Below are 27,699 nucleotides of genomic sequence, written 5' to 3' on the forward strand. Positions count from 1 at the left end.
GCTGTTCACTTATGTGCATCTAAGAAGAAAGTATGTGTCACATGCAGTATGTTAAACACTCAGCATACAAAACATTAAGAACACCTGCTCTTTCCATGACATAGACTGACCAGGTGAATCCAGTTGAAAGCTACGATCCCTTATTGATGTCACTTGTTAAGACTTTTTAAAGAAATGAGACAATTGAGACATGGATTGAATAGAGCGCATCTCTTATTCAGATGGGTTGGGTTAAATGCGGAAGACACATTTCAGTTGAATGCATTCAGTTGTAAGACTAGGTATCCCCACACAATACCCCATAATGACAAAGCGAAAACAAGTTTTGGGACATTGTTGCAGAAATACCTTATTTACATAAGTATTCAGACCCTTTGCTATGAGACTTGAAATTTAGCTCATGTGCATCCCTTTTCCATTGAACAACCTAGAGATGTTTCTACATCTTGATTGGAGTCCACCTGTGGTAAATTAAATAGATTTTTATGATTTGGAAAGGCACACCTGTCTATAAAAGGTCCCACAGTTGACAGTGCATGTCAGAGAAAAAAACAAGCCATGAGGTCGAAGGAACTGTCCGTAGAACCTCAGAGACAAGATTGTGTCGAGGCACAGATCTGGGGAAGGGTAACAAAAAAAGGCTGCCTCATTGAAGGTCCCCATCACTCTTAAATTGAAGAAGTTTGAAACCATCAAGACTCTTCCTAAATCTGGCTTCCCGGCCAAACTGACCAATGCTGCCTTGCACACTCTTAACTGCATCTAGCTGATAATGGGTGTAATCATTAGTCCAACCGTTGCACACGAGAGTTTCTATTGGACGAATTCAGGTATGTTTATCCCCTTTTTGTTCCACATTTAACATTACATTTAAGTCATTTAGCAGACGCTCTTATCCAGAGCGACTTACAAATTGGTGCATTCACCTTATGACATCCAGTGGAACAGCCACTTTACAATAGTGCATCTAAATCTTTTAAGGGGGGTGAGAAGGATTACTTTATCCTATCCTAGGTATTCCTTAAAGAGGTGGGGTTTCAGGTGTCTCCGGAAGGTGGTGATTGACTCCGCTGTCCTGGCGTCGTGAGGGAGTTTGTTCCACCATTGGGGGCCAGAGCAGCGAACAGTTTTGACTGGGCTGAGCGGGAACTGTACTTCCTCAGTGGTAGGGAGGCGAGCAGGCCAGAGGTGGATGAACGCAGTGCCCTTGTTTGGGTGTAGGGCCTGATCAGAGCCTGGAGGTACTGAGGTGCCGTTCCCCTCACAGCTCCGTAGGCAAGCACCATGGTCTTGTAGCGGATGCGAGCTTCAACTGGAAGCCAGTGGAGAGAGCGGAGGAGCGGGGTGACATGAGAGAACTTGGGAAGGTTGAACACCAGACGGGCTGTGGAGTTCTGGATGAGTTGTAGGGTTTAATGGCACAGGCAGGGAGCCCAGCCAACAGCGAGTTGCAGTAATCCAGACGGGAGATGACAAGTTCCTGGATTAGGACCTGTGCCGCTTCCTGTGTGAGGCAGGGTCGTACTCTGCGGATGTTGTAGAGCATGAACCTACAGGAACGGGCCACCGCCTTGATGTTAGTTGAGAACGACAGGGTGTTGTCCAGGATCACGCCAAGGTTCTTAGCGCTCTGGGAGGAGGACACAATGGAGTTGTCAACCGTGATGGCGAGATCATGGAACGGGCAGTCCTTCCCCGGGAGGAAGAGCAGCTCCGTCATAGTTCCGTTTGCTTCTGTTTAAGAAAAGTTTTTCAACAGAATCGTCAGAATGAATACACCCCTGATCACCCTTAAACACAGTTCACTGTAGCCACGTTGTATTCCTTCTCACGTCTACGTTATGCGCTCTCCTCCTTTCACCTATTCCGTTCTATTCCCTTCAATGCACAACACATCAGCTGTATGTGACCAGGCGAAAAAAAACTTTCCAAGACATACAGCCTACAAACCCTAACGACACTGGGCCAATTGTGCACCGCCCTATGTGACTCTCAATCACTGACAGTTGTGATTCAGCCTGGAATCCAACCAGGGTCTGTAGTGATGCCTCTAGCGCTGAGATGCAGTGCCTTAGACCGCTGCACCACTCGGGAGCATCTCTGGAGAGACCTGAAAATAGCTGTGCAGCGACGCTCCCCATCCAACCTGACAGAGCTTGAGAGGATCTGCAGAGAAGAATGGGAGAAACTCCCCAAAAACAGGTGTGCCTAGCTTGTAGCGTCATACCCAAGAAGACTTGATGCTGTAATCGCTGCCTAAGGTGCTTCAACAAAGTGCTGAGTAAAGGGTCTTAATACTTATGTAAATGTATTATTTACATGTTTTTTTTATATAAATTTGAAAACATTTCCAAACAACTGTTTTTTTATTTGTCTTTATGGGGTATTGTGTATAGATTGATGAGAAAAAACAAACATTTAATCAATTTTAGAAAAGCGCTGTAGTGTCACAAAGTGTGGAAAAAGTCAAGGGGTCTGAATCCTTCCCGAATGCACTGTATGTGTGCCATTCAGAGGGTGAATGGGCAAGACAAAATATTTAAGTGCCTTTGAACTGGTAGTAGTATGGTACTAGGTGCAAGGTGCGCTCAACAGTTTCCAGTTTTATTGTGTATCAATATTGGTCCATCACACAAAGGACATCCAGCCAACTTGACACTACTGTGGGAAGCATTGGAGTCAACATGGGCCAGCATCCCTGTGGAACGCTTTCGACATAGTGTAGAGGCTCCATTCGCTCCAGCGAATTGAGGCTGTTCTGAGGGCAAAAGGGAGGGTGCAACTCAAATTTAGGAAAGTGTTCTTATTGTTTGGTTAACTCAGTGTATATATACAGAGTAACCTAAATAAAATAGATGATGCTCTATGGTTTACCGTAGAATTGGAAGTCATTCATTATCATCATAGTATTTTTTAGTATGTTTTTTATTTAACCTCGTTTTTATTTTTTATTTTGGTTTGTTTTGAAAATATTTTCTCAACTCTATTTCTTGAACTGCATTGTTGGTTAAGGGTTTATAAGTAAACATTTCACGGTAATGTCTACTACACCTGTTGTATTTGGTGCATGTGATAAATAACATTTGATTCGATTTTTGACCCAATCTAACTTTATTTTTTTACCTTTATTTAACTAGTTAAGAACAAATTCTTATTTACATTGACAGCCTAACCCAGCTAAACCCTAACCCGGATGACGCTGGGCCAATTCTGTGCCGCCCAATAGGTAGTAAATGACGTCTCATTGACTATGTAATGTACTGATACACTATATGTACAAAAGTATGTGGACACCACTTCATATTGGTGGATTCGGCTCTTTCAGCCATACCCATTACTGTCAGGTGCATAAAATCGAGCACACAGCCATGCAATTGCCATAGAAAAGTATTGTCAGTACAATGACCTTACTGAAGAGCTCAGTGACTTTCAATATGGCACAGTCATAGGATGCCACCTTTTCAACAAGTAATTTCTTCACATCTTTGTACCTGCTAGAGCTGCCCCCGTCAAGTGTAAGTGCTGTTATTGTGAAGTGGAAACATTTAGGAGCAACAAGGTGAAGAGGTAAGCCACATAAGCTCACAGAATGGGGCCGCAGAGTGCTGAAGCAAGTAGCATGTAAAAATCGTCTGTCCTTGGTTGCATCACTTACTACCGCATTCCAAACTGCCTCCGGAATTAGTCGGGAGCTTAACGAAATAGGTTACAATGGCCAAGCAGCCGCACACAAGCCTAAGATCACAATGCGCAATGCATTGGTCCCCGCTTTGCTGCTATAACAGCCTGGAATGGTGTAAAGCTCACATCCATTGGACTCTGGAGTGATGAATCACGCTTCAGGCTGTCCAACGGACAAAATAAGTTTTGGTGGATGCCAGGAAAACTCTACCTGCCCCAATGCATAGTGCCAACTGTAAAGTTTGGTGAAGGAAGAATAATGGTCTGAGGAAGGATTTCATGGTTCAGGCTATGCTCCTTAGTTCAAGTGAAGGGAAATATTAACGCGACAGCATACAATGACATTCTAGACAATTATGTGCTTCCAACAGTTTGGGAAAGACCTTTTCTTTTTCAGCATGACTATTGCCCCCGTGCACAAAGCAAGGTCCATACGTAAATGGTTTGTCGAGAACTTGACTGGCCTGCACAGAGTCCTGACCTCAACCCCATCGAACAACTTTGGGATGAATTGGAAGGCTGACTGCGAGCCAGGCCTAATCGCCCAACATCAGTGCTCCACCTCACTAATGCTCTTGTCGTTGGATGGAAGCAAGTCCCCGCAGCAATGCTCCAACATCTAATGGAAAGCCTTCCCAGAAGAGTAGCAGCAAAGCGGGGACCAACTCCATATTAATGCCCATGATTTTGGAATGAGATGTTCAACGAGCAGGTGTCCACATACTTATCGTCATGTAGCATACCTTGATGTATACAGTAAATAGCAGAAGCAGCAGCAGACAATAAGAGTGGTGCAGAAATGCTTGCCACCCTGCAGGTCTTGATGAAATCTCCATGCCAAACACTTGGCACTGCTTGCGTAAGTAGGGTTCTTAAAAAAATGGCCCGATTTGCATGACAAAGCATGCTGCTGATTCAAGGGTGCTGAAGAGTGTGGTGGTGGTGTTGGTGCTAGGGAGGGGGGGCTGGCTGAAGGCAGAGGTTGACTGTTGGACAGAAAGGCAACGGACAGATGCTCCTCACAACGCACAGCAGAGACTTCTCCATAGAGACCAGTCAGGCAGGAGATACTGGAGGCTAAAGCGGCTGGACAGTGGATGAACTGACTAGACTGGACAATGGTCAGAGCACACGCAGGAAATCAGAATAGTGATCCTCAGTATTTAAGGAGAGTTACAGCAGCCTTGGAGTAGCACTAGGCAGTAAGAGCTGGAGACGGAGCAGTCTGTTCTCTACGAGTCTACAGTAAGCCCAGTTACACAAATAAGGGGACATCACCTGTTGCAGTGTGGGTCTTTGAGTAACTGGGTAACTTTGATGTGTGTTATACGGTAAGATAAGTAGCCTATCGCTATTTTATTTGAAGTGGATCTCTTTGAAATATACACAAAATATAGTATAATATCTATAACACTTCAAATATTGTTTATACAGTATGTTTTTGCACTGTGTTAGTCATTGTATTGTTGAACAGAGGTGTATTGGTCTTTGATATGAATAGAGGCTACAGTATAATCCATTGAAGAAACCTCCGTGTCTCCTGAAAGGCAGAGACCAGTTAGCATTGTGTTTTGTTTCAGCTGTGGAACACTGAGACATAGAGATGACTGGAGCTCTCTTGTCTGGGCTTCTGCTCTGTTGCATAGTGGTAATGTCTATTCCTTTCTTATATATAAAATTACATAATGTGGAATATGAATCCATTCATTGTTTTCAGCGTTTTACTGTAGATATTAATTTATTTATTGGTAGATCTGATACGTTTCATAGGCTAAACACAACTATTCATTTGACTCCATGGTTCTGCTTGTTTCTATACTGAGTTCATTGGAAAGTACATATCAAGGATATTACATGTCTATGCACTAGCCAACAGAATAAAGCAGAGTAAATGTTTCCTCTATTGTAGGTGCTGTGTGAATGTGAGCCAACACAACCGGGGCCAGACAAAGGAGAGATGGACTCAGGTGGTGAGTTCTGGAACTGTCAATCACTTTCAATGCGATGGCAGCAACTCTTACAACCTGATGTATGATGCTAGAATGTCTTTAGGATATCATGTCATTTCCCTGTTGTTTCCATAGAGATTTTCTCAAAGAGATGATAGAGGAGTTCCTGTAAAGTGTGATCCATGCCTATTTGTGGTTTTGTGGTCATAATGACAGAGGGCAGTCTGGTCCATCAAACATCAGACTGGGTGTTCCAGCTGGTCAACGTATCCCTGGACCTCTCCCAGGCAGAGAGCTTCTGCAGCGGCCAGTTCAGCTCCCTCACCACCCTGGGCCAGCCTGAAGATGAGGAGGGAACCCTGGCGCTCCAGAGGCAGGCAGGCCTGCATGGACCCATGTGGGTCAGGGACCCCAACAGACCAATGAGCAGGCCTCTGGCACTAGCCAAACAGTGTGAGTTTAGCAACTACAACACCTATGTCTTGATGCCATATTGCATTAATCTCTTCCACTCTATCAAGTTGTCTATAAATGATGATCTATACCTTGGCATTGTGTTGTGATCAAGGCCAGCATAGAGAGTGATGATCTTCTTCTGTCTCTACCTGTTAGACATGCTCTTCCAAGCCCTGAACTTTCCCAGGGATTCTCAGGAGGGCTACGGTCGTGTCAACATGATGTTCCCGGCCCTGCCAGCGGTGAGCGTGTGTGTCCGCGTGCAGTGGGACCCCCAGTGGGACCAGGTGTCCACCATGTACTCCTACGCCGCACCTGTCTTCACCAATGAGTTCCAGCTGCGCGGGCAGGTGGACAGAACAGGACGCATACTGCTGGCGCTCATTGTCCACGGGCAGCACTTCCCCTACAAGGCCTCCTTCCTCAACGATGGGGCCTGGCACCACCTCTGTGTTACTTGGCGCAAGGCTGACGGCCACTGGGCCATCTATGTGGACGGGGAGAGAGGGGCCATGGGCTCAAGGACTAACACCCCCAGGGACATACATGGAGAGGGCATACTTATCCTGGGGCAGGACCAGGACTCATTTGGAGGGAACTTCACTGAACCCTTCGTAGGGAATATCACAGATCTGAATGTCTGGGACACATCCTTGGAGCAGAGGCAGTTCCGTGCCCTGGACGGCTGCTCACCTTTGACCCAGAAAGCTATATTTACCTGGAGTAATGATAATATGACCCGTCACCCAGTGGTAAAAGAGGTGTCAGCCAATCTGTTCTGCCCAGGTGAGACTGCACCAACACTCACACAACAATGAGAAATCCCTACATAATATATAGCTGTAATCTGATCTTTATTGGATGTGCTTTTTATCAGTGCTTTTGATTCAAGGTTGATATATTTTTTGGTTTGGTTTGATTGTCATCTTAGCAGTTGAATCTTGGCTGTTTAAACTTACTGTCAGCCATTTTGTTTCACATGCCCCTTGTGGTCTCTTGGTCCGAGTTAGGTAGCCTACTTTCCATTGAAGAAGGATTTGTTCACACAAAAAAATCAGAATAGATTATTGGGTGGCCTCCAGCAGATTTAAAATCAGAATGTAGGTATTTTGTTTCTTTCACATAGCTTTTTAATTCTGATATGGTACCTTTATAAAGCTTTCTATTGCAAATCTATTGTCCTTCTTCCAGATCAATCCATAGCTATTACTAATCCAATACTGAGGCAGTGGTGATTGTTCCCAGTCCCCTGTCAGTTGGTTGTTGAATCATTCTGGGTGATCTACCTCAAAAGAGGCCAGTTAAACCAGTGGCTGTCTGCCTGAACACATCCAGTATGTCTGTCTGAGAGAGAGTCATGGGGAGAGGAAACTGGTTAGCGTCGTTCCCTGGCTAACGGCCATGTGGAGGGCAGAGGAGGGGGATTCACACAAGTATGAGGTATGTGCTTTACGAAGAGAATGGAGCTCTACTCAATAGTGAAAAGCAACAAAATGTTAAACCGTCACGAAAGGGATTCCATTTCTGTAAGTAACAAGTTGACTGGCTTTTTGTTGGCAGCCATTTTCATTAAAAATTTCAAACACGGTTAAATTAATTGCAAGTAATTGTCTGTGTTTTTCAAAGGTTGTTGAATATGAATATGAAAATATGATAGTATTTTACTTATACATGTAAATTGCTTTAAAGCATGTTATGCTATAGCATGCTAAATTAAACCAAATACTGAGAGGACCATGGAGTAAACAAAGGTGTTACAAAATCAAGAGCTCACTTGACGCAAATAAGTCATTTAAATATATTTCCATGAACTTTAGTAGAATAATAAATGTATTATGTAGTTACTGGAGCTGTCTCATGCTGTATGTCTGTGTGTTGTGTTGCAGGGGTCCACAGGCAGAGGGAGATGCAGGGCTGCAGGGCTCTAGAGGGCTGGTCTAGCCAACAGCTCCCCTTGTACAGCTCTGCAGACTGCTCCACCACACTCCCCTTCATCTGCAGGACCAGCAGGGGTGAGTCAACTACTATCTAGACCGCCAATACATAGGCCTAGACCATTACTTACGTACTGTAACAAACATAGCAAACATAGTTTGTGACTAAATAACCTAACAAAACATGAGAGAGGAACCATGGACTGTTTCTGACACATGGCTCTCTGTAACAGAGCGCTATGTTAAGATGAAGGGGTTGAGTGAGTTACAGAGCTCCCATCCCAGTCCCTTCATGAACCTCCTCATGCAGCTCTCCAATGGAACACAGGTAAAGACTGATTACTATAAATCACTGGATGCCTGTCAGGATTAGGACATTTATGATTGCTCTCTAACTTATTTAACTTGACACAGCAATTTAACTTTGTTCTGTCAGAAAATGATGTCCAGTTTTCTTTGATCTACAATTTTTGATTTCCTTTACATCCTCTGCTCTTTTTGTGTGTTTGTGTGTATTTGTGTGTGCGTGCGTGTTTGTGTGTGTGTTCATCAGGGTGTGGAGGGTGTGATTGGGGAGCAGTCAGGGGGTCAGATGAGCTGGGGTCAGGTGTCCAGTCTGCTCAACATGTCCAGGCAGGCCCTGGAAGACACCAAAGAGGGGCTGCAGCCTAGAGACATGCTGTCCCTGGTCCAACTGCTAGTGCGGGCTGCAGACGTGCCCACAGACATGGCCACGGAGGGGAACCACAGCCGGGCCACCAACAGCGCTGGGGAGCTCAGCCACACCTTCATCACTGTGGCTGACAGCATCATCAGCCAGGACAACGTCCCCAAGTGGCAGGCCATCAAACAGGTATCAATCAATTATTTAAAGTGATTTACGAAGCCCTGTTTACATCAGGTACCAGAGTGGCAGACTACAGCAATGACTGGGAACAGGAGGAGGCAGAGACAAGGTGTTAAGAATGTAGTACTGGAGTATGATTTGAGCATTTCTCCACTAGAGGACAGTAAGATGTATACTGTGAATGACCGAGAAACTATCAAATGAATGGTTACGCTTGGCTTAATTAGTTAGTGTACATGTACAGAACACATAAGGCTGAATCTTGATCAATCTTAATTGCACATACACTAAATATAATCTCCTCTAAATCTCCTCTAAATCCATGAATATATAGTGTAACAATAAACAGGTCTAATTTATATATTGCTGCAGCACTTTTTCACAGACTATTATGATCTCTGAACAATTTTTATTTAATATCCAACAAAGACCATATTGAATGTTCTTTAAAGAAAGCACTGTGTGCTTTTATGGTTAACAGACCCATCCAAAACAATGACATAGAACATGTATATTATATGTCTATGTATCCTAGTGGTAGCCATATGATAAGTGTTCATATTGATGCAGCGCTCGCCTCCCCCACTTCACCCACCTCCCCTCTCCCAGGCCTTTCTACCCTTCAAGGTCACAGCAGCACAGCACAGCCAGACTGAATGTATTAGAGCAGCTAGAGGACTGAAACACTGTGGCTTTCCTCAACCACGTAGCACTGCTTCACTCACAGTGTCTGCTCTTCTCCAATTACTACAGCCAGGAGTCTCTTGACCAGCTGACCAAACTCTGTGTCCTAGTTATAGGCTTAATATCCTGGTCAGTTCACATGGTCAGGGCCCTACCAATGACCAGTATATTGCTATGATGAACCCCATACCCTTATCCCTGCCCTGTGCCCCAGGTGGTGAGTGGACCGATGACTGTGGTCAGGAGTATTGACCGCATGGTGACCAGTCTGAGCACTCGGCTGATGGCAGAAACCGACCATCTGCTCATTCACAGCTCCAGCATCAGTAAGTCACTTAGTACAGTACATTCTCTAGACTGTTACAGTGTGTTCTGTGTGCTTCGGAAAGGCTGAGAGAGTGGGCAGACATACTACACAAAGCAATATTGAAACAATAACATCTAATTCAGAATTAGCCACTTAACATTTTTATTGGTTCAATATTGCTTTGTGTACCCACATGAAAAAAGACTAAAGTATACTATAGAATATTACAGTACTTACTATAGAATTCTGTAGTAAACTTAGTATACTGTAGAATACCATACTAATTAGTACATACTGTACCCTGCCCATTCCCCACCCCATAATCTCAATTTGTGCCACCCATAAGTGAGAAACCTACATGCCAATTATAGACCATATATTGTGTTACCTACAGTAGGTTTCCAGTAGGTTTCCTGAAGGACAAAGCCTGTACTTCTATGTCATAGATGATAAAACAAAAACACTATAGTAAATACTACAGTCATGTCAGTAGAAACACTCCAGTAAATAACACACTATTTACATTACATTTACATTTACATTTAAGTCATTTAGCAGACGCTCTTATCCAGAGCGACTTACAAGTTGGTGCATTCACCTTATGACATCCAGTGGAACAGCCACTTTACAATAGTGCATCTAAATCTTTTAGGGGGGTGAGAAGGATTACTTATCCTATCCTAGGTATTCCTTAAAGAGGTGGGGTTTCAGGTGTCTCCGGAAGGTGGTGATTGACTCCGCTGTCCTGGCGTCGTGAGGGAGTTTGTTCCACCATTGGGGGGCCAGAGCAGCGAACAGTTTTGACTGGGCTGAGCGGGAACTGTACTTCCTCAGTGGTAGGGAGGCGAGCAGGCCAGAGGTGGATGAACGCAGTGCCCTTGTTTGGGTGTAGGGCCTGATCAGAGCCTGGAGGTACTGAGGTGCCGTTCCCCTCACAGCTCCGTAGGCAAGCACCATGGTCTTGTAGCGGATGCGAGCTTCAACTGGAAGCCAGTGGAGAGAGCGGAGGAGCGGGGTGACGTGAGAGAACTTGGGAAGGTTGAACACCAGACGGGCTGCGGCGTTCTGGATGAGTTGTAGTGGTTTAATGGCACAGGCAGGGAGCCCAGCCAACAGCGAGTTGCAGTAATCCAGGCGGGAGATGACAAGTGCCTGGATTAGGACCTGCGCCGCTTCCTGTGTGAGGCAGGGTCGTACTCTGCGGATGTTGTAGAGCATGAACCTACAGGAACGGGCCACCGCCTTGATGTTAGTTGAGAACGACAGGGTGTTGTCCAGGATCACGCCAAGGTTCTTAGCGCTCTGGGAGGAGGACACAATGGAGTTGTCAACCGTGATGGCGAGATCATGGAACGGGCAGTCCTTCCCCGGGAGGAAGAGCAGCTCCGTCTTGCCGAGGTTCAGCTTGAGGTGGTGATCCGTCATCCACACTGATATGTCTGCCAGACATGCAGAGATGCGATTCGCCACCTGGTCATCAGAAGGGGGAACGGAGAAGATTAATTATGTGTCGTCTGCATAGCAATGATAGGAGAGACCATGTGAGGTTATGACAGAGCCCAGTGACTTGGTGTATAGCGAGAATAGGAGAGGGCCTAGAACAGAGCCCTGGGGGACACCAGTGGTGAGAGCGCGTGGTGAGGAGACAGATTCTCGCCACGCCACCTGGTAGGAGCGACCTGTCAGGTAGGACGCAATCCAAGCGTGGGCCGCGCCGGAGATGCCCAACTCGGAGAGGGTGGAGAGGAGGATCTGATGGTTCACAGTATCGAAGGCAGCCGATAGGTCTAGAAGGATGAGAGCAGAGGAGAGAGAGTTAGCTTTAGCAGTGCGGAGCGCCTCCGTGATACAGAGAAGAGCAGTCTCAGTTGAATGACTAGTCTTGAAACCTGACTGATTTGGATCAAGAAGGTCATTCTGAGAGAGATAGCGGGAGAGCTGGCCAAGGACGGCACGTTCAAGAGTTTTGGAGAGAAAAGAAAGAAGGGATACTGGTCTGTAGTTGTTGACATCGGAGGGATCGAGTGTAGGTTTTTTCAGAAGGGGTGCAACTCTCGCTCTCTTGAAGACGGAAGGGACGTAGCCAGCGGTCAGGGATGAGTTGATGAGCGAGGTGAGGTAAGGGAGAAGGTCTCCGGAAATGGTCTGGAGAAGAGAGGAGGGGATAGGGTCAAGCGGGCAGGTTGTTGGGCGGCCGGCCGTCACAAGACGCGAGATTTCATCTGGAGAGAGGGGGAAAGAGGTCAGAGCACAGGGTAGGGCAGTGTGAGCAGAACCAGCGGTGTCGTTTGACTTAGCAAACGAGGATCGGATGTCGTCGACCTTCTTTTCAAAATGGTTGACGAAGTCATCTGCAGAGATGGAGGAGGGGGGAGGAGGATTCAGGAGGGAGGAGAAGGTGGCAAAGAGCTTCCTAGGGTTAGAGGCAGATGCTTGGAATTTAGAGTGGTAGAAAGTGGCTTTAGCAGCAGAGACAGAGGAGGAAAATGTAGAGAGGAGGGAGTGAAAGGATGCCAGGTCCGCAGGGAGGCGAGTTTTCCTCCATTTCCGCTCGGCTGCCCGGAGCCCTGTTCTGTGAGCTCGCAATGAGTCGTCGAGCCACGGAGCGGGAGGGGAGGACCGAGCCGGCCTGGAGGACACTATAGTACAATCTGCGAAAACACCACATTAATTACTATATTATATACTACAGTTTTCCTTTACTACATTATTTATACTATAGTAAAGAGTAAATACTACAGTATGCTACAGTAAATACTTTTTGCTGACTTTAGTTTGCAGAAATGCTACAGTGAATACTACAGTAAAGTCCACAAAAGCACTACAGTGAATACTGTAGTAGTTATACCATAGTATACTTAAGCAATAAGGCACGAGGGGGTGTGGTATATGGCCAATATATCACAGCTAAGGTCTGTTCTTATGTACGAGGCAACGCGGAGTGCCTGGATACAGCCCTTAGCCGTTGTATATTGGCCATATACCACAAACCCCCGATGTGCCTTATTGCTATTATAAACTGGTTACCAATATAATTAGAATAGTCCAAATAAATGTTTTGTCATACCCATGGTATACAGTCTGATATACCACGGCAGTCAGGCAATCAGCATTCAGGGTTCGACCCACCCAGTATTTTTTCATGTGGGTAATGCGTATACTGCTATTCAGAGAAACCTGGACCTCTTTGGACCCCGCCACATGAGCTTCATACTTGTTCTTTCCTTTGTTCTTCTAGACCTACTATAGCCTAACACAGGCATCTTGCTACAATACAACGTAATTTACCAACCGCTATGGAGCACTTAGCTGTTCCTCTTACTATAATACAAAAAAGGACAGCTAGGCCTGCCCACTACACTATGTATGTTCCTTATACCACCTTTAATGACAACCTTCCTATCCACAGCGGACCTGTCTTCATCAGGTCACATGTAGGAGCATACAGTGTACAGGCCTTTCTGTCCTTTGCATGTTTACTCATTAGCACGTTTTGTAGGATGTGCTGCTGTGACTACAACCCTTCCTCTTCCTATAGTTCCACTGAGAATAGTTATTTACTGTATGTCATTCAGAGCTGGAGGTCCAGCAGAAGCGTCTGGGAGAGGAATCCAGTGGGTCTAAGTTCTGTGGTCCAGTGGTGGACAGCAACACCAACATAGACTGCATCTCAGTCCCCATACAGAACATGCAGGATCTCCATGACAATGGTGAGAGACATCCCTGAGAGCGCTGTACTGTCTGTAACTGTGCTGTCTGTAGCTGTACTGTGTCTAGATGAGAATATGCACTCCTTCAATCATAGCCAGCCGACTACTTTACAGTCTCAACCATGCATTCCTCTAACAGTAAAAACACCTACAGTAGTGAAGCAGGATTTTAAAATACATTCCAAGAATGTATCAAGTACTGTTTGAACACTGAGTGTGCAAAGCATGAAGAACACACTCCTCATATTGAGTTGCAAGTTGCACCCCCCTGTGTTTGCCCTCAGTACAGCCTTTCGTGTTGAAAGCGTTCCACAGGGATGCTGACCCATGTTGACTCCAATGCTTCCCACAGTTGTGTCATGTTGGCTGGATGTCCGTTGGGTTGGTGGACCATTCTTGATTCGCACAAGAAACTGTTGTGCGTGTAAAACCCAGCAGTGTTGCAGTTCTTGACACACCAGTGTGCCCGGCACCTACTACCATACCCCGTTCAATGGCACTTAAATCTTTTGTCTTGCCCATTCACCCTCTGAATGAACGAATGGCACACACATACACAATCCATGTCTTAGTTGTCTCAAGGCTTAAAAATCCTTCTTTAACCTGTCTCCTCCCCTTCATCTACACTGATTGAAGTGGATTTAACAGATGACATCAATAAGGGATCATAGCTTTCACCTGGATTCACCTGGTCAGTCTATGTCATGGAAAGAGCAGGTGTTCTTAGTGTATGTACTAGTACACACTTGGTGCATGGTACAGACATTGTGTTTTCATCCATTCGTAGTACCACTTGACTTCATACAACTATTCACAATCTATATTAGCTGGTTATTGTGAGACAATAATATTGCTCTGTTTCCACTTTGTGCTGCATTGTTAAACTGTCTAGTGTTCTTAGAAGTGTTGTTTATGTGGATGTTGTTGTTTATGTGGATGTTGTTGTTGTTTATGTGGATGTTGTTGTTGTTTATGTGGATGTTGTTGTTTATGTGGATGTTGTTGTTGTTTATGTGGATGTTGTTGTGTATGTGGATGTTGATTTTGTTGTTTATGTGGATGTTGATGTTGTTGTTTATGTTGATGTTTATGTGGTTGTTGTTTATGCTTATGTTGATGTTGATATTGTTGTTTATTATGTGGATGTTGATGTTTATGTGGAAGTTGATGTTGTTGTTTATGTGGATGTTGATGTTGTTTATGTGGATGTTGATGTTGTTGTTTATGTGGATGTTGATGTTTATGTGTAAGTTGATGTTGTTGTTTATGTGGATGTTGATGTTGTTGTTTATGTGGATGTGTATGTTGTATGAGCAGGCTTCCAGATGGTGACTGTGGTGAACACATGGTACAGTTCCCTGCGGCCTCTCTTCAACTCACAAGAGAACATCACCATGTTTCCCATCGTCACCGATGGCATCCAGAGGTAGGGAAGACGAGAACTCTGAACTGTTTTAGGCCATGGTGACACTGACTAGGCACGAAATGAGAAGAAATCATTTGAAACAGGACAATTCTTTTTTTCATGAATTACTGTAGATATGAATCAGTCCATTAAGAACATTACTTTCCATTTTCCATAAATACTTTTTTTTCCATTAGTGCCTACTGAGCATAAGCCAGTGTTGATATCCAGCCTTATGTGTGACTGTCCCTATACGGCCTGTGCTTTGCTATGTGTGTCAGATACCTGGGCACCATCCTGGGCTCTTCTGTCATCTCTACTACAGTCCTGGGTGACGGACAGCCTGTCAGCATGGCTGTACGCTTCCAGCTCCAACATAGAGCTCGGGTTAGTCTCACACTCACATGGAACACATTCCTCTATACACTATATACCTCTGCCTCGCTCACAGAGAATATGATATATGCCCCTTGTTCTCCTCCATACGTCTGTCCTTTACTGTAAGTGTGAAAGGATGTCCTGTTCCATTGATTCCTTTAGAATCCTGTAGGGACCGTGTATGACCCAGTCTGTGCATTCTGGGACTTTGATCTGATGTAAGTATAATGACAGCAAATGTTCTGCCATTACATCAATAGAAATCAGTGTTTGAATCATTAGTGTAAAGGTTACCGTACATTGCGATGAAAGTGTAAACTGTTGTCCCTCTCTAGGCCAGAGGCAGAGGGGTGGTGGTCTACTAGAGGATGTGAGGTCATCTCTAAACAATACGACTCCACTGTCTGCTTCTGCAACCACACCACCAACTTTGCCCTGCTGATGCAAGTCTATGAAGTCCAGGTAAAGGTCCATTCTATCCTCCACAAGTCCTCACATTCCACATTGTGAAATAGTGCACTCGATAGAGAATAGTCAACAGACACTTATAATCAGTTCAGTTTCTGATAAATACATATGTGTGTGTGTGTCAGAGGAGCCCAGAGAATGAAAAAGCCCTCCAGGTGATGACGTTCATCGGCTGTGGAGTGTCCCTGTGTGGCCTACTCTTCACCTTCATCCTCTTCATTGCTGTAGGGTGAGTGGTGCTCTGCTCCAGGGAATAATCTACTAGCATGTGAAGGGTACAAGACATGTGTTTGTTTGAATGATTAGCTCTGTCTGTACAATATGTCTTCTTTACCATGCTGAGCAGACCTATTGCTGCTGTGTTTAGTATTTACACTATGTATGATTACTGACTCACAGATGAGCTGCATGTTGTTCTGACCTTGATCATCTCTCTGTGTCTGTCTCCCCTCTCCCCTCTCCCCTCTCCCCTCTCTCTCCCCTCTCCCCTCTGGCCTGGTGTGGTGTGGGTTCAGAGTTCCTAAGTCTGACCGCACCACTGTCCATAAGAACCTGATCGTGGCTCTGGGAATAGCTGAGCTGCTGCTAATGTGCAGTGACTGGGCCTCTGCTAACGAGGTGGGACTCTTTACGTACAGTAGCTCTGTCTGTCTTCAAACATCTCATTCTCTGTATGGTTATGGGTACTATGAACTAGAGGAGGGCATAGGGTCAGAAATCCATGTGCCTGTAGGCTTTTATCTGCTTTTGTCATTGAAAGTATGATAGGACTCCATTCTCTTCTCTAGACCATGGTTCTATATGTGTGTTACTTAAATGGCTGACAAGTGTGTCAATGCTTTGTCCCTCCTGTCCACTAGGGGGCGTGTCTGGTGGTGACAGCCCTGCTGCACTTTTTCTTCATGGCCTCCTTCTCCTGGATGCTGGTGGAGGGGCTGCTGCTGTGGAGTAAGGTGGTGTCTGTCAACATCAGCGAGGACCGGAGGATGAAGATGTACTATTCCATCGGCTGGGGTAAAACCCACTACAGCAATAACACTGATACACTCCACACAGGACTCATCCAGTCACACAAGACACTGGCCTATATCCTACAAGCCCAGTTTGTGCACAGTGCTGTCTGGAACACAACTCATCTAGACCAAAGGCTGTGTTCCTACTGACCACATTGGAAGAGTGTATTTATTCAAATAGCTCAACACACTCATGATGCTGTGTTATAAGATGCTCATCTATAGGCCAGCTGTCTGAATAAATAGAACGGCTGGTGAATGATGTCTACTGCAGTGCCTGTAACACAGCAATGTCAACTCTCTTCATTAAAGACATTCCTGTGTTATATTCCTTTAAAAAAACATATTGTTGCTTTCTTTTTGCAGGTCTACCTGTTGTGATTGTTGGTGTAACCTTGACGATATCCTTGGACAAGTACAAAGCAGACAATCACTGCTGGCTCAATGTGGAGACTGATATGATTTGGGCTTTTGTGGGACCTGTTCTATTTATCTTGGTTGTATGTAGCTTTGCTCTACTTGTGTTACTTCACTTCACTGTGTGTGTGTGTGTGTGCATTTGCATGTGTGTGTGTGTGCATTTGTGTGTGTGCTCACCCGTGATGATTATTCATGTGTCATACATGTGTCATGCAGCAACAATATGGCATGTCCATCAGTTGTTCTAAGACTTTGTGTACTCCTAGGTCAATGCAGTGGTGCTTTGCCGGGTAGTCATAGTGACAGTGTCCAGCGCTCGTCGTCGCGCAAAGATGCTCACTCCCAGTTCGGCATCTAAACTCCATACCTTCGACCTGACCTGGTGAGTCACCACACTATCTCTCTCTCTCTCTCTCTCTCTCTCTCTCTCTCTCTCTCTCTCTCTCTCATTCAATCAATCTCTCATTCAGTCTCTTGTCCTCTTTCCCTGACTCTCCTGCTCTCTTACGCACATGCAAACCTAGGACACATACATTGGTGGCTTTTCATGGTATGTTTTATACGTGCATACAACGAGACAGAGAGCTGTCAGAGGAATTTTCCTTTGAAGCACAATCTGTGGAATAGGTGATTTTCAAATCCACAAGTGACCAATCCACACAGCCAAACTTAACGGAACTAAACAGAGAGACTGTAACTGCATGAGAATGAGGTCGTTTGAGTCTGAAGTAGTGGGAGTTGTTATAGGTCTTATCAGCCTAACACCTGGTCCTAGAGAGACGGAGAGGCAGACTGTGTGGGTGTGTGTTGGTCTGTGTGCTCTTCACTGAGCTCATTGTCTGGTCAATGTGGACTCTAAAACAGGGACCAGGGCATAGGGTTCAGTCCTGTCCCAATATAGACAGGGTCTAAACATGCCATACTCATATTTAGCTGCCTACATGCAGAGACAAGACAAATAAAACAATGATATTGTGCACACTGCACATCTATGAACACCAAGACAGTATTTCATTGAGATATTTATTTTCAATCATCACCTCTTCATTTCCTTGTAAAGAGAGTGAAGGAGTAAGCAAGCCATCTCTGCCCCCTCCGCAGTCTATCTGTTCCCCTAAGAATGTGATGAGATGTCACAAGTTTGGAAAAAAGACTCAATTGAGAAAAAAAGCAAAGGAAGAAGAGGAATTGCTCACTTTGTCCTTGTAGACAGAGTTCAACGTGAACTCAATCTCCTGGCCCAGGTGCAGCAGGACGACAACAAATCAGAGACACAGAGCATACATGATAATAATGTCATGTGATTATTATTATTATTTTTACTAATTTCAATTGAATACACTCGCATCAAGTATAGCTGTGGTTGTCAAATAACTACATGTTGTGTGTGTGTGTGTGTGTGTGTGTGTGTGTGTGTGTGTGTGTGTGTGTGTGTGTGTGTGTGTGTGTGTGTGTGTGTGTGTGTGTGTGTGTGTGTGTGTGTGTGTGTGTGTGTGTGTGTGTGTGTGTGTGACAATAGCTAGACCTCATAATGGACATCTATTCAGCATCAGCTGAGTCCTGCCAGGAGAGTGTGTGTGTGGGGGTCGGTGAGTGGGTGTGTGTACTATACTGACAGTCTGACGTCTGCAGGGCTGTGACGCGACCAGTCCTTATTCTCCTTCCAGTGCTGGGCCTTACCTGGCTGTGTGGAGTCCTGGTGCACCTATCCATGATGGTGGCCTATGTCTTCATCGCTCTCAATGCTTTCCAGGTGAGCAAAGCCATTCTTTCAAGGATCATTGTCTGTAAAAGTTTGTAGAGAGCGAGCGAGAGAGAGAGATGGGCTAGATAAGCCGATTGGTGGGCCGCGGGAGCGGTGTAGTGTGTGGGAAAGGGTGGCTCAGTCTGGACCTTTGAAGGACAGGTCATGGCAGGGCTCAAGGCTGGCCCCTCGCCAGATTCACCTCCACCTCTCTTCCCATCACACTCCTGATAAGACCTATAAATCAAATGGGGGTACTCTGCACGTCCCCTCTATTTTTCTCTTTCTACCTCTACCTCTCTTTCGCTATCTGTCTCTGTGTGCTCTCTCTCTCTCTCTCTCTCTCTCTCTCTCTCTCTCTCTCTCTCTCTCTCTCTCTCTCTCTCTCTCTCTCTCTCTCTCTCTCTCTCTCTCTCTCTCTCATATAAGCTTCCTGCATGGTTGTTAATTCATGTGAATGAGCTGGCCATGGCCCCGGAGTAACCCTCAGAGAGCTGCTAGTTAATTTAGATTTATTGTGAGGCTTCATCCGGAGAAAGGGGAGGTAAACCTCATCATCCTCAAACTATACTTAGGATGTTGAAGGGTCCATAGAAATAACTCACAATATTGTACATTGTCTTCTGTGTTTTCCTTCCTGTAGGGCCTGTACATATTCCTGGTGTATGCGGTTTACAATAGTGAGGTATGTTTTCTAAGAACTCTGTTTCAGCGGGGCTTCTTTCTCTCAGAATGCAGTTGTCTATCTGTGGCATACCAACCATTTGACAATGCCAAACACGTTAGTGGCAGCACTGAGTACTGAGTGTATTGTCTGCTTTTCTCAAAGGTGAGGAATGCCATAAAGAGGATCAAAGAGAAGAGGAAAGCCTTGTCTTTCACGGTGAGCCAAAAAAGCATACAGCGACATCCGTACTAACATTTTGATTATTCTCAACTTGGAGAAAAACATTATGCTAATTCAGGGTGAACATGTATTGAATACACAATCAGACAGCGTCATGTAAACTTCTCAATGCAATCTCATTGGTTGTAGAACTGTTCCCAGCCAATCAGCTTTCTGCCGTCCCAGAGGGGTCCAGCCCAGATGTGGACCCAGAGTCTGCCACCTCCCTCCAGCCCAGAGACCAGCGACATCTCAGGCCCCGGCAGCACCACCTCCACCTCACTGGTCATCAAGAGCGGTAGGAGAGGCTGGCCAGAGTGGGGTGGGTGGCTCTGGGGTTGGAGTGAGGATTGGGGCTATGGAGGGTTGGGGTGGGTCAGGTTGTCTGGTTTTGGGTAGGCTGGGTTGGGTTGGGTTAGGGTTGGGTAGTGGTGGGTTGTGGAGCAAGGAGTCATGCAGTCTGGATATTACACTTAGGTGTTCAACATACCTGACATGAATGCCATTAAAGGCATTAAAGGAAAGTTTACCCAAAACTCTCAAATGATTCCATACATTGAAACTAGTTTAGTTTGGAGTTTGCCCTCTCCCCCTCTCTCTCCCTGTAGTGCTGTACTGAAACAGCTGCAAAAATGGGTCACATGACTTGTGACTCGCGCTGGATGTGAATTCATTATTCAGAAATGTGTTATTTTATTGAAAGTGTACTGCCGAATGAGCTATTTTTGTCAAAAGTTCTATCGGTTTTGAGTCAGGAAAGTTGTATATTTCAACCTAAAATATTTGCGATTATTTTATATTATTATCTTATCTAGCCGACTGCCACAGCAGCGGAGATGTCTAACAACTGCACACGTGCGTCCTCATGGGGTAGACCGTGCTATGTAAAAACGTCACAATATACCCTTATTTGGAGCTTGACGTCACAAATTAAATTCTTTAAGGGGTGAGAAATAACCTGGTGCGAAAGTTAATAGTTAGAAAAATCATAGGTAAAGTTAGTTACATAAAGTGGAAAAAGACATGTCAGCAAGAGCTAGCTGATGTCCGGTCCCTGACTGCACTATATAGTAAATCAAGGGAAGAAGCCACCAAATGTCACGGTGTTCTGATAAAAGATATGGAGTGATGCAGAAGAAGGTTAATAGCAATTCAAAATAGTAAACACAATATAAATACTCCTGCAGCCAACCTTGCATGGCTACATGTGTGTAGCAAGCACTTCAGTGGGGATGTATATGAATAAGATATGCAATCTGAAATTATGGGGACAAGAAACTGAAGGATACTAAAAGATACAGCTGTTGCCACTATGTTTCCATGGGCTGGATATGGCGCAGTGCCAAAATATAAAGGCGCATTTGAGAAGAGAAGGCGACAGACAACACAAGCTTTTGGAGGTAGGTAGACTAGCCTGTCCGAAGTGTTCTTATTGTGTTATTGCCATTGCATCATATCATGTAGACATATAGACCTGGGTTCTCTACAGGTTAGAATATGTATTTATGACAGGGCGGGTTGAGAAACAATACACCTAAAATCACCTTACATTGCAGAGTATAATATCCCAAAAATATTTTGATAAATAAACATATGATATATAGTGTTTTGGGATAATGTAAAACCCGCTAACGGTCTTGCTCATAGAGCAGTGATGCAATAAAGTAAAGTTTAGCTACTAGTTAGATAACTCTGCATTTGCCACAGCTGAAACAGATGTGTGCTCCAATTTGTTTTTTGAATATATTTTTTTTCAGGACACCAGAGTTTATGAGGGCAGCAAAATCCCTCTGGTCACAAAAGCAAACCAACTGTTTCTCATCATCATTATGTTCCTCCATTTCTGTAAGAATTGTAGTCATTTATTCGAATTCTCTCTGCAGCACAAACGTTCTTTATTTGCAGCATTGGAGTGAAATTGCCACAACTGCACCACCGTCTGTGTTGATCCTGGAGATGGGATGGGGCTGTGATCCAGCTACTGCTGCAATTTGCCTCAATTCTCCGTCTGAATACTCAGGCGACGACACCATCAGCACCCCTCCCAGTAGCTTTTTTTTGGTCGTCAGACATTTTTGGAAATTGTCGTTTACTTTGTATAACTAATGTCTAACATAGTCTTCACTTCACTGTCCTTACAAAAACCTGTATCTGTGATTACGGCACCCATCTCCACTGCTGTGTCAGACGGATATATCAAATTATGATGTAAAATAATCGCTAATGTTTTGGGTGGAAAAGTACACATTTCCTGATTCAAAACCGATGATACTATTGACAAAAATAGCTAATTCTGCAGTACGCTTTCAATAATACAATGAATTTGTCCACAATTTGCAGATTTCTGTATCATAAATTCATTGGCAACAGCGCAAAACGAGGCCTGCACCCAGCAACTTCACCAGTCAGTTGAACTGCTTTTGCAGCTGTTTCAAGTACAGTGCGACAGGGAGGGAGAGGGGGAGAGGGCAAACTCCACGGAACTAGTTTCAATGTATGGAATCACTTGGATTCATGATTTTGGGTAAACTTCTCCTTTCGTACCAGGTGAATAAATGCATCTATGTGAGATTTTGCCTTTTTGTCTTTCAGAGAGTTTTGGAAAAGAAAGTAGTTTCTCCTTGAAACCTGCATCAGGAAACCAGGTATGTTTGGTATTATGCATCTATAGAGATTTATCCTCTTATTTGGCCTGCCATCACTCCTAAATGGTTCATTGTGTATTTGATGAATTCTGATCCATCTCCCAGACATCAACACGTCTGTTTTACTTTACCAGGTGGTTCAACTGACTGCTTTCAAGCCCTCAGGTATTTTCACCATTTCCTAGGCAGCTGAATCTGACTTTCATTTAATCTTGCTTTATTAAAAATAATGTGGCTGGTAAACATATAATAAGGAACCAGGTTACATTGTCTACTGACAATTTGGTCATCATTTAATCCCTTTCTGCTAGTATCTATATTTTCTTCAGATTTAAATGATTTTTGATTGGACAATTATTTTGACTTACATGTAATAACATCAGGTATGTGTTTTGTAAACATATTGGCAGCTCTTTTTTGGTTTTTGAAGTGGGCCAGGTCATTTCACCATGTCGAGAGCCTGGAACTATAATGTTCTATCTGCAAAAAAGAGGATTCTAAGATAATTGGCTTTAAAGTTCTGAATACTAATCGGTTTGAATGGTGTCAGCAATTTTTATTGTGTATTCTTTTGAACATAGCAACACGAATTGGGTATCTAGAGTACTATATAAGTTGAGAACACTGAACAGAACAAGGCTATATCAATAACTACATTTTGACAAAAATGCAGATGGAACCTTATAGTGTCAATCAAATCAAACCAACTCAAATCAAATTTATTTATATAGCCCTTCATACATCAGCTGATATCTCAAAGTGCTGTACAGAAACCCAGCCTAAAACCCCAAACAGCAAGCAATGCAGGTGTAGAAGCACGGTGGCTAGGAAAAACTCCCTAGAAAGGCCAAAACCTAGGAAGAAACCTAGAGAGGAACCAGGCTATGTGGGGTGGCCAGTCCTCTTCTGGCTGTGCCGGGTGGAGATTATAACAGAACATGGTCAAGATGTTCAAATGTTCATAAATGACCAGCATGGTCAAATAATAATAAGGCAGAACAGTTGAAACTGGAGCAGCAGCACGGCCAGGTGGACTGGGGACAGCAAGGAGTCATCATGTCAGGTAGTCCTGGGGCATGGTCCTAGGGCTCAGGTCCTCCGAGAAAGAGAGAGAAAGAGAGAATTAGAGAAAGCACACTTAAATTCACACAGGACACCGAATAGGACAGGAGAAGTACTCCAGATATAACAAACTGACCCTAGCCCCCCGACACAAACTACTGCAACATAAATACTGGAGGCTGAGACAGGAGGGGTCAGGAGACACTGTGGCCCCATCCGAGGACACCACCGGACAGAGCCAAACATGAAGGATATAACCCCACCCACTTTGCCAAAGCACAGCCCCCACACCCCAAAGGGATATCTTCAACCACCAACTTACCATCCTGAGACAAGTCTGAGTACAGCCCACAAAGATCTCCGCCATGGCACAACCCAAGGGGGGGCGCCAACCCAGACAGGATGACCACATCAGTAAATCAACCCACTCAGGTGACGCACCCCTTCCAGGGACGGCATGAGAGAGCCCCAGCAAGCCAGTGATTCAGCCTCTGTAATAGGGTTAGAGGCAGAGAATCCCCAGCCAGGCAGAGACAGCAAGGGAGGTTCGTTGCTCCAGAGCCTTTCCGTTCACCTTCCCACTCCTGGGCCAGACTACACTCAATCATAGGACCTGCTGAAGAGATGAGTCTTCAGTAAAGATTTAAAGGTTGAGACCAAGTTTGCGTCTCTGACATGGGTAGGCAGACCGTTCCATAAAAATGGAGCTCTATAGGAGAAAGCCCTGCCTCCAGCTGTTTGCTTAGAAATTCTAGGGACAATTAGGAGGCCTGTGTCTTGTGACCGTAGCGTACGTGTAGGTATGTACGGCAGGACCAAATCAGAGAGATAGGTAGGAGCTTTATCCGGGTAGTCGGAAAGTAGAGCATTGCAGTAGTCTAACCTAGAAGTGAGAAAAGCATGGATTAATTTTTCTGCATCATTTTTGGACAGAAAGTTTCTGATTTTTGCAATCATCAGAAAGGAGAGAGGTGAAAGTTTGTCCTTTGATTTGCTGAATGTTTTCTCTTTTATGGCAAACACCTGATCGGTGGTGTGTGAGTGGCACTTGGGGTCCGATGTTGACAGTCAGAACAATAGGAAACATAATTTTCCTCAGTAGTTAGACAATCAGGCCGCTCATCCACTCAAACACCTGCTCCCACAGCTTGACTGTGTCACACGCATGTATGCACACACACATACGCATTCACGCGCACACACACACAGACAAACAGACACACACGCAGGCACGCATCCACACACACTCAATCCACCCAATATGTTGTGTTGGGGCAATAATGAAGGTTTTACAAGGTCTAGTCTTTAGTTTTCTTTTTTGCAAAGAAAGAATAATCTATTATATTGGACATAATGTGTTGATAGAATAATACATTTTGTGTTACTTTTCTGTTACAACAGGCTGCTGATGGAATGTTTGGAATTGGACACAAAGGCACATTTATCATATAACCTGGTGGGAAGAAAGCGGAATTGCACAGTGGATACCACAAACAGATACACACAATAGATGCATCCTCTCTCATACAAATATTGTAGATGGTGTAAATAGACACACACTCAAAAACTGCACATATAGAATACACACACACAGAGCATGTGAAGCAGGAAGTGTTTTTTTAGGGCGACAGCTCCTCCTCCACCACAGTGTCCCATTCCCAGGGTCAGGAACCATCTGCTGTTTAGGAAATCGCTGTTCCAGAGAGGCAACACAACATTTGTCGTGTGCATACAGACTTCAGTTTCATTCTCTTTTGCTGAGTGGCTTATCACACCTTCAGTCTTTTTTTTACAGTCATCTTTTTGTGTATGTGTCATTTTGGTTTTTACAGACATAACTAGACAGTAGACGTTACTGTTTTTACAGACATAACTAGACAGTAGATGTTACTGTTTTTACAGACATAACTAAACAGTAGATGTTACTGATTTTACAGACATAACTAGACAGTAGACATGACTGTTTTTACAGACATAACTAGACAGTAGACGTTACTGTTTTTACAGACATAACTAGACAGTAGACATGACTGTTTTTACAGACATAACTAGACAGTAGACATGACTGTTTTTACAGACATAACTAGACAGTAGATGTTACTGTTTTTACAGACATAACTAGACAGTAGACATGACTGTTTTTACAGACATAACTAGACAATAGACATGACTGTTTTTACAGACATAACTAGACAGTAGACATTACTGTTTTTACAGACATAACTAGACAGTAGACATGACTGTTTTTACAGACATAACTAGACAGTAGACATGACTGTTTTTACTAACTAGACAGTTTGTTTTACAGACATAACTAGACAGTAGACGTTACTGTTTTTACAGACATAACTAGACAGTAGACATGACTGTTTTTACAGACATAACTAGACAGTAGACGTTACTGTTTTTACAGACATAACTAGACAGTAGACGTTACTGTTTTTACAGACATAACTAGACAGTAGACGTTACTGTTTTTACAGACATAACTAAACAGTAGACATGACTGTTTTTACAGACATAACTAGACAGTAGACATGACTGTTTTTACAGACATAACTAAACAGTAGACGTTACTGTTTTTACAGACATAACTAAACAGTAGACGTTACTGTTTTTACAGACATAACTAAACAGTAGACGTTACTGTTTTTACAGACATAACTAAACAGTAGACATTACTGTTTTTACAGACATAACTAAACAGTAGACGTTACTGTTTTTACAGACATAACTAGACAGTAGATGTTACTGTTTTTACAGACATAACTAGACAGTAGATGTTACTGATTTTACAGACATAACTAGACAGTAGACATGACTGTTTTTACAGACATAACTAGACAGTAGACGTTACTGTTTTTACAGACATAACTAGACAGTAGATGTTACTGTTTTTACAGACATAACTAAACAGTAGACATGACTGTTTTTACAGACATAACTAGACAGTAGACATGACTGTTTTTACAGACATAACTAGACAGTAGACATGACTGTTTTTACAGACATAACTAGACAGTAGACGTTACTGTTTTTACAGACATAACTAAACAGTAGACATGACTGTTTTTACAGACATAACTAGACAGTAGACATGACTGTTTTTACAGACATAACTAGACAGTAGACGTTACTGTTTTACAGACATAACTAGACAGTAGACATGACTGTTTTTACAGACATAACTAGACAGTAGACGTTACTGTTTTTACAGACATAACTAGACAGTAGATGTTACTGTTTTTACAGACATAACTAAACAGTAGACATGACTGTTTTTACAGACATAACTAGACAGTAGACATGACTGTTTTTACAGACATAACTAGACAGTAGACATGACTGTTTTTACAGACATAACTAGACAGTAGACGTTACTGTTTTTACAGACATAACTAAACAGTAGACATCATGACTGTTTTTCAAGGATTAAAGGCCTATACTAGAAGATAATAGACCAGACAACATTACTGTTTTTCACAGAACGTGGATAACTATGACAGATCCTCTCATAGATCAACAGCATTATATAGTTTTTAACTCACTGTGCACTGACATAAAAGAGACTAAACCTGTTGTACAGTACTGTTAACCAACCACTGTTTTTGGAGGCTGTGCTAGCTAACTAAACAGTAGACATTTCCTCTGTAAACACTGGAAACTTTGAATCAAGGATTAAAGGCCTATATCTCCACTGTGCAAACCGATATTATACAGCTGACCAGAAACAACAGAAGAATATGTGGGCAAATTGTCAACGTGTGAGTATTTCTATACATATATTGTGGATGGGGAGTAGGATGACAAACACACTCCTCTCATCCCCAGATCAACAGCATTATATAGTAGAGATTCTCATTTGCTGCTAACTCACAGTGTGAACAGACAACACAGAGTCTGGGTAAACAGCTCATAACACAGTAGACTTTATACAATGCAAAAGGCTATCACCTGTTGTTAACACTGTACTGATAAATTATCAACCAACCACTATGAGATATTGGAAAAGAGCAGAAAAGTAAATAAATAAAAACAGTATAAAAACAGTAGGGAATGCAGGTGAAAAAGGGTGAGCTATTTCCCCAAGACTTTCCTCCCTCCCCTGCC

The 27,699-nt window shown here is 43.8% G+C and overlaps 1 protein-coding gene across 1 annotated transcript; it reads left to right on the forward strand.

Moving 5' to 3' along the window:
* The first annotated feature begins 4,665 nt into the window (after nt 1-4,665).
* On the forward strand, nt 4,666-25,856 carry adgrd2 (adhesion G protein-coupled receptor D2). Its single transcript, XM_035785244.2, has 26 exons — nt 4,666-5,012; nt 5,262-5,329; nt 5,591-5,651; nt 5,847-6,083; nt 6,243-6,872; nt 7,973-8,098; nt 8,254-8,348; nt 8,574-8,873; nt 9,766-9,877; nt 13,434-13,568; nt 14,886-14,994; nt 15,255-15,360; nt 15,514-15,569; nt 15,687-15,813; nt 15,945-16,048; nt 16,335-16,437; nt 16,680-16,833; nt 17,199-17,332; nt 17,519-17,634; nt 18,885-19,005; nt 19,640-19,681; nt 19,826-19,879; nt 20,033-20,180; nt 22,475-22,527; nt 22,662-22,692; nt 24,991-25,856. The coding sequence occupies exons 2-26, from the start codon at nt 5,285-5,287 to the stop codon at nt 24,996-24,998; spliced, it is 3,207 nt and encodes a 1,068-aa protein (XP_035641137.1). The 5' UTR covers nt 4,666-5,012; nt 5,262-5,284; the 3' UTR covers nt 24,999-25,856.
* Nucleotides 25,857-27,699: the final 1,843 nt, after the last annotated feature.

The sequence above is a fragment of the Oncorhynchus keta genome, chromosome 14 (assembly GCF_023373465.1).
Source record: "Oncorhynchus keta strain PuntledgeMale-10-30-2019 chromosome 14, Oket_V2, whole genome shotgun sequence".
NCBI classification, from domain to species: Eukaryota; Metazoa; Chordata; class Actinopteri; order Salmoniformes; family Salmonidae; genus Oncorhynchus; species Oncorhynchus keta.